Raw genomic sequence first — 8,154 nt, 5'->3', positions numbered from 1 at the left:
AACAGTTTGGCTCTTTGTTTGAGTAACGCTGATCTGGTGAAAGGGTGACTGCATGAGTGAAAAGAGGGTGAACTCTTTGTAAATGATGTAAATGATTTAAAACATCAGTCATAAGAGATATTAACTCATATACTCCTTGTTTGCCGTCCTCACTTCCATTTCTTTTCATGCTACGGAGGTTTTGCTCCATTATATATCAGGAAAGCACCAGTTTTAGATAGAATTATAAAGGCTGAGGCCAAAAGCTGCTTTTGTTTCTGCTCCATGGCTCTGTTCCCCTAATTCTCAAAGGAATCTATTCTAGTCCTGTAGTTAGTGACCCCAGTCTTCATCAGGCCCTGAGGAAGGCCTGAAAACGCTGCACCATGTCGGCTAACTCTTAAGTGTATTTCTCCATGTAAAATAAAAGCAGCTCAACCTACAGTGTGGTTTAAATTTTAATATTAAACCCTTTTTTTCACTCATGCAGCCATGCCTTCACAAGATAAACTCAGAAAATGAAGGGTTTTTAAATCTCTGAACCACAGGTGTCAAACTTAAGGCCCGGGGGCCAAAGCTGGCTCGCGGTTCAGTTTTACCCGGCTCACAGGATCACATTAGAACTGGCCCGCAAGTCTGAGGCCTGCAGTATTGAGATGTAAAATTACCCTTGAAGATTTAAAATACCCTTGTTAAGTCGTAAAAACTTGAAAAAATAAAGAGTAAAAATAATGAGATAGAAAGTAAGGAATGAAATTATTTTTTTTCATTTAATATTTTCAATTTGCATCTCAAAATTCTGACTTAAACTTGGCATTTTGACTTTTTATCTCATATTGTGCACTTTTAGATTCAGACTTTAAATTTCAAGTTGTATTTTGAAATTTCAAGATCATGATTTTAAATTCAGCCCTGTTTAACTCCTATCTTTGAGTTTTAATCCCATATTTAGACTTTTTAAACTCAGTTTAAAATTTCATGGCATATTTTGACCTTTTAGATTCACAGTCTTGAATATTAAGTCATATCTTGACCTTTTAAACTCAACATCTTGATTTTTTATCTCATTTTGATGATTGATTTGTAATCCCATTTCTTGACCTTTAAACCCATGGTTTTAACTTTCTATCTCATAAATTTTTCCTTTAAAAACATTGTTTTACCTTTTTAACTAATATTTTGGCTTTTTATCTCAGATATCATTTTGATTTTTTTAAATCTCAGAATCATTTATCATCAGTTTTTCTCCCCTTAAATGTATTAGCTGTGAAAATGAGGTTGACAGTTTGTGGTTAAATGTTGACCCTGTTGAACCCTCAGGTTAGACTTAAATTCAGATTTCGGCCCCTGCTTGGTTGAGTTTGGCTCCTCTGATCTAAACATAAGGTGGTGTGAGCTCTGCAGGGAGAGTGTATAGGGTTAACTTGTGTGAGCTGGATGAGGAAATAGGAGGAGACTCGGCGTCAGCGCTGAAAGAGAAACTAAAAGAAAGTGAAACTAAAGGAGAAACAGCCGTGTGCTTCAGCTGCTCTTCACAGACCTCAGGGATTCAAATAAAACTCCTAGCAGGTAAAGTTGATGTTTCTGATGTTTAACTCTGTTTCTAAGGCCACTCCTACTCTTGCTGCCTCTCTGACATCTGTGATCGTTTCATTCTCTGTGTTTAGACATGGCCTGTCACAGAAGTCTGATGGTGGAGGACAACTTTCAGTGCTCCATCTGTCTGGATGTCTTCACTGAACCTGTAACCATTCCCTGTGGTCACACCTTCTGTCGTGTGTGTATCACAGACCACTGGGACACTAACAAACCTTTATTCCACTGCCCACTGTGTAAAAAGGAGTACTTAAAGATGCCGGATCTCTGTGTCAGCACTGTCCTTGCTGGTATGGCCGAGAAGGTGAAGAGGGATGCTGAAGAGAGACGTGACATCCCTGAGCAAACAGGAAGTGGACACATGCTCTGTGGTATGTGCACAGAGAAGAAGAAAAAGGCCACCAAGTCCTGCTTAACATGCTTCATGTCTTTTTGTGATGCTCATCTGGAGCCTCATCGCAGAGTTTCATCCTTAAAGAAACACAAGCTGATCAGCCCGGTGGAAGACCTCGGGACCAGGCTCTGCAGGCAGCATGATGAGCCTTTGGAGCTGTTCTGCAAAGTGGATTTGATGTTTGTGTGCAGCGACTGCATCAAGAGTGACCATAAAAGCCATAAAACAGTGAGCGTGGAGGAGGAAGCGGACATGAGGAAGGCCCAGCTGGGAGTAGAAAAGAAAGGCATGGATCAGCTGATCCAGACTCGTCAGCAGAAACTCCTAGAGGTCCAAGACTCAGTGAAGGTGAGTGGAAATAATGCAGCCAAGGCGCTGGCATACAGCAATCATGTGATGGCTGCTCTGGTGGACTACATCAGGAGGAGCCAGATGGAGCTGGGTGAGGTGATTCAGACCAAGAAGACGAAGATTGAAGAAGAGGGGAAAGGCTTCGTTAAAGAGCTGGAGGGAGAGATGATCCAAATCCAGCAGAAAAAGTCAGACCTGGATCAGGTCTGCGGCATCAGTGACCCCTTTGAATTCCTGGAGCGTTTCCTGTCTCTCACCATCACTCCTCCACAGGTGAAGGACTGGTCTGAGGTGAGCATAGACAGCAACCAGTTCGCCGTGCAGGGAACGCTGATCCATCTGGAGACCACAGTAGCCAGAGAGATCCGGCTGCTCTGCGACCCCGACTTGAAGAAAATGCAGCGACACGCCGTGGATCTGACTCTGGATCCCGACACGGCGAACCCTTTACTCGTCGTTTCTGAGGACGGGAAGGAAGTCAAGACCGGAGACCGGAAGAGAAACATCCCAGACAAGCCAGAGAGGTTCGATCACGTCCTCAACGTCCTCGTCAAGGAGGGCTTCAGCGCAGGAAAGTTCTACTATGAGGTCCAGGTCCAGGGGAAAACCCAGTGGGATCTAGGAGTGGCTAACCAGTCCATCAACAGGAAGGGCGACATTCGACTGAGCCCGAAGAGCGGATACTGGACCATCTGGCTGAGAAAAGGGAACGAGTTCACGGCCAACGCCGGCCCTGCCACCAACCTCACCGTGAGAGAGATTCCTCAAAAGGTCGGGGTGTTCGTCGACTACGAGGACGGTCAAGTTTCCTTCTACGACGTCCACGCCAGGGCGCAAATCTTCTCCTTCACTGGATGTATCTTCACCGAGAGACTCTTTCCGTACTTCGGCCCCGGTGGGATCGACGGTGGCAAAAACTCAGCCCCCTTGATCATCACTCCTGTCTGCTGCAACAGTGGAGATTAGGTTAGAGGATACAGGGAGGGGAGACTGGAGGAGGGGTCAAACTCCAGGGTGTCATCTAGTTTCTATCATCTATCAGGGTCAGCGCTGAGTCAGACTGTAGACCTCACACAAACAAGCAGACACACATAAAAGCTGACTATGCATTTTAAAACCTCAGACCGTTTCTATCTGTAAACAAAGCAATAACAAAAACAGGTCTGATCTATCAATGTGTGATGCTTGCAGTGTATTAATATGGGAATAATCTAGGGACAACCTGCACTTTAAAGAATAAACACTGTTTTAGGAGCTGATTTCATAGAAATGTATTTTTACTGACTGGAATGACTGTTAGTATTCAGTTCTTTCCCTGTGGCTCTCTATAGTTTCTCCAGAAATCTATTCTGAGTTAAAGGGTTGTTATTGGATGAATCAGTCAGACCTACATGATGTAGGAGTTTAGAAATATAAATGCAGTGAAAGTGTTCAACCAGGGGAGAAATGCGTGACCTGTGAAAGTCTGGGCTAGTCTTCAGAGAGTGAACAGTTCTGAGAAATGTCAGTATCTGTGCTGTAGGAGTGTTGGTTCAGTTTGAGGTCAATGAAGTCTGGTTGTCTGAAATGTGAACAAGCATAAATAAAAATGTGGTTTGAATCATTGCAAACAGTGAAGTCCTTTTTTAACAACAATAAGAAAAAAAACAGACGAGAGATAAAAACACTAAAAATCATGTTAGAAAGATTAAATTGTTCACATTTAGCGCTATAGCCATGAGCCTTTTAGTCCAGAGTAGTGCAGCACAATGACTGCTGTAAGCCAGTGGTTCTAGTGTGCCTTAAGGCAAGTCTAGGTGTGCCGTGGGAATTGTACCATACGTTATTACTACAGCTTCATGGCGAGTACTGTAACCAGGCCTGCCCACAGATCTGGCTGGACCCCTGAAAAACCCCAGAGAATGGGACCTCCTCAGTTAGGATTTATTGACGTGTGTGTGTGGGTGTGTGTGGGTGGGGGGGTGTGGGGGGGTGTGTGTGTGTGTGTGTGTTGGATTAGTAGCATTGGTGCTAGCGTCCTGGGTAACAGTTACCTCATTAAGAGCTAAAAAGCATGGCAAGCTATTATTGGGTTAAAATTGGTGTTGACATTATCAGTTCAATTTTTTACCAAGTTTACCAATTTTCTACCCATTTTTGCCACTTCTTTTGACAACTTAAACCATTTTGTCCCATTGTTTTTTATTTTTTGGCATTTTTGCCACTTCTTATTACTATTTTTGACCCATTTTGCCCGTTTTTTTTTACTTTTTGCTACATTTAACCCATTTTTTGCTACCTTTTTGCCAATTATTGCCCAATTTTGCTATTGTTTGGCCATTTTTTGCAATTTTTTGCCATCACTTTCAATCCATTTATACCACCTTTTGGCAAATTAAACCCTTTTTTGCCACTTTTCTGCCACTTGTGGTCTATTTCGCCATCTTTTTGACACTTCTACTCGTTTATGCAACCCTTTTGCCAATTTTTGCCCAATTTTGCCCTTTATTTAAAATCAATTTTAACCCTTTTTAACCACTTTTTTAAAGCCTTTAAACTGATCTTTTTGACTTTTTAAATGGTAAAATTGTTTATCATCAGTGCTAAGGTTTTTTTTTTTGTTTGTTTGTTTTTTTCATATTTTATGAAAAAACAACGTGAAACAACGTTGCTAGTTTATGGTTGAAAGTTGACCCTGTTAGGTTTTCAGGTTAGTCCTGAATCCAGAATGCGGTTGCTGTGATTGAGTTTCACCCCTGCTCTAAAATGCTCTAAAAACAAAATAAGGCTCGAACAGAAAGAGAGCAGTGACAAATAAAAACGGACACAGACAACCAATGAAAGTTACAAAAGAAAATCCAAGCTTTGTTTAAAAAAAATCAATAAATGCAATCAGTTTAAATAAAATTAATGAAACAAGGGGGCTGTAGGCGCCGGCAAAGACAACAACAGACAGGTGGGGGATGTGGCTAACCCGCTATGGGCCATTGGACCAGCCTCCACCCCAACTACAACCACCTACCAAAAATAAACTATTCAGTATTAAAGGAAAACAACGAGAAATCAGGACTATCAGAGAAGTACAGCCCAAACCAAAACAACAAAACCATCGATCCAAACATGAGAGGGGGGTGACCGGCTGAGGGAAAGGAAAAACGATTGGAAATAATAATGTAAGCTTCATAGAAACTAAATTAGAAGGTACAGCAACAAAAAGAAAAAACCTCCTTAAAGACCCTGTAAAGTGACAATAAATCTGTGTTTAGGTTTGCTGTATGACAGGTCACTGTGTTAGGAGCCTCTAGGTCAAATTACAGTCAAATAAAACTCTAAGTTTATGAAATTAAGCTTCAAAATCATGAAAAATGAGGCAGTAAAATCTGCTCCAGGATGGTGTGGGCGTGTCTATTGAATGAGCTGAAGCCATATGGAGCTATTATTGTTGCAAAAGTATTTACAAATGTGTACAAAGATCTGTGCACAAATCTGCAAATGTGTGTTCAGATCTGCAAATGTGCACACAATTGCAGATCTGTACTGTTTACAGCAGCCATATTACAACATATCTACAGTGTTACGACACAAATTTTGGATTTTACTTTACAGGGTTTTTAAGCGTGGTCTGGTTTTGATTAGTCTGAGGGAACAATGCTCTGCAGACTGCTGCTGTTACTGGGAGATATTAGCTTTAAACTACTGCTGTGTTAAACATGGACTCTCTGCTACATGTAGCTAAAGGAAGAGCAAACAGACTGAAACAATCACTGGAGGAACTGGAGTCATTCAAATAGAGAAAACCCTCAGCTCAGATTCTTTTCTTTAAAGCTTCATTTCATCTGTGGAAGTTTTCTACAGCCAACACCTTCACAGACATTTATCACTGTCAGAGCAGGAGCTGATGCGCTTTACTGACCTCTCAGACTGAAGATGGAGGAGAGAGACAAGAGGAGACGAGCAGAACCTTCAGGAAGTAGGCAGAGCCTTTCAGAATAAAAGCTGCTGTTTAACAGCAATGATAGCCTAATGTCTGCTTCATGAAGACGAGGCCTGCTAGCTTTCCTGCAAGACAGATCTTCAGTTTTAGAGACACTTGGATGTGTTAAGTTTAGCCTTAAAGCTCGAGTCAGGAGTTTTTATCCTGTTACAGATCAGAACAGAAAGAATGCTGGAGTCTCTTTAAATGATAAGAGAGCAAACAGGACCGTCAGGAAGAAGATTTAAAATTTGTAAAAGGTTATTTTAGTGTAAATGTTCCTGACAGGGTGTTAAAAAGCAGACCTTGTTGATAGTTTCAACAGCAAAGATTCACAGAGAGAGAATAGTTCACTGTTGAAATAAAGCAGAATGAGAACAAAACTCAGCCATGAAAACTGTGGTGTTCTAACAGTGAGCTGTCAAGGTGTGAATTAGCTCTACCTGCAAATTACACATACTCCATGTCTGCAGCGGTGCTGGGGTTAGCACCAAACGGCAGCACACGTCCTCGCCCGCCGGATGTTTCTGGAGCAATGAGCAATCTGGAGACAAGAGAACGATGAGTTTACACAGGATTTGGTAAATCAACCTTTCTAAGGTGGATTTCTTCATCGACTTTTTCCTCCACCATGGTGGAGTACTCTAGGAGGAGAAAAGGTTTATGTTTTCTAGAAAGAATGTGGTTTCAGATCAAATTCTGTGGTTTTCCACCTCAATATTTAAGTCTTCCTCATCATGGAGCTACACAACCTCTATGACCTTCTAACTCAGGGGTGTCAGACTCAATCACAGCAGGGGCCGGATTCTGGATTTAAGTCTAACCTGAGAGTCTAACAGGGTCCACATTTAACCACAATCTATCAACCTCATTTTCACCCAGTAATAAAATAAGAAAAAGAGAACTGATGATAAATCATTTGGAAATACAAAAAGTAAAAATGAGAAGTCTAATCAAATCTGAGATAAAAATTCCAACTTATTAGTTAAAAGATCACAACACAATATTAAGAATAGAAAAATAGTGTTTTTAAAGAACAAAAATATGAGGAGAAAATTGAAATCATAGGTTTGGAAGTTCAAAATATGAGCTCAAATTTGAAATCACGAGTTTTAAATTCAAAATATGACTTAAAATGTTCAATTGTAGGTCTGATAGGTCAAATATTGGATTAAAAAAACAAAATTAGGAGATGAAAATGTCAAAACATGAGCTAGAATTCAAAACGATGACTTAAAAAGGTGAAAAATTTCAACTTAAATTTAAAATTGGGAGTCTAAATGTTCAAAACATAATATATAAAGTAAAAATTATTGATTTAAAATGTCAAAATATGAGAAAAAAAATGAAATCATGAGTTTAAAAGTCAAAATATGGGATTTAAAAGCCACAGTTAGGAGTTGAAAAGGTCAAAATATGACTTGAAATTTTCAATTAGAATCTAAAAAAAACAAAAGTGACAAATAAAGTCCAAATTATGAGTTTAAAAGGTCAAGTTCATAAGTTCGAGTTGTAATAACACAATTATTTCTTTCCCCAAATTCTTGACTTTTTTATAAAATCTTTCTTACACTTTACTTTTTTAGATTTTTATGGGTAACAAATTATACTGGAAGAAATCTGCAGACCTCATATTTATAATACAAATATGATATAATCTTGCAGACCAGATATAATCGTTCCACAGGCCAGATTTGGCCCCCGGGCCTTGAGTTTGACACCCCTGCTCTACCTGACTGAGGACCTGTGGCTTCTACCACCAGTTGTTACCAAATACAATCAGAAATCTGTTCATTGTTTTGTGTTTTGAAGTTGCACCGATGCTGTGAGCGTTCCTGTTCCTGTTTAGGTCAATCTGCTCTTTGTGGATTGAGGCGTTTTG

General features: G+C 40.3%; 1 protein-coding gene across 1 annotated transcript; it reads left to right on the top strand.

Moving 5' to 3' along the window:
* Positions 1–1,476: 1,476 nt before the first annotated feature.
* LOC121516585 (E3 ubiquitin-protein ligase TRIM21-like) lies at positions 1,477–3,767 on the top strand. The gene is made up of 2 exons (XM_041797940.1): positions 1,477–1,548; positions 1,647–3,767. Exon 2 carries the CDS (start codon positions 1,649–1,651, stop codon positions 3,284–3,286), a length of 1,638 nt encoding a protein of 545 aa, XP_041653874.1. The 5' UTR covers positions 1,477–1,548; positions 1,647–1,648; the 3' UTR covers positions 3,287–3,767.
* Positions 3,768–8,154: the final 4,387 nt, after the last annotated feature.

This window comes from Cheilinus undulatus, linkage group 10 (assembly GCF_018320785.1).
Source record: "Cheilinus undulatus linkage group 10, ASM1832078v1, whole genome shotgun sequence".
Lineage (NCBI taxonomy): Eukaryota > Metazoa > Chordata > Actinopteri > Labriformes > Labridae > Cheilinus > Cheilinus undulatus.
This window is presented reverse-complemented; position numbering and strand designations above follow the sequence as displayed.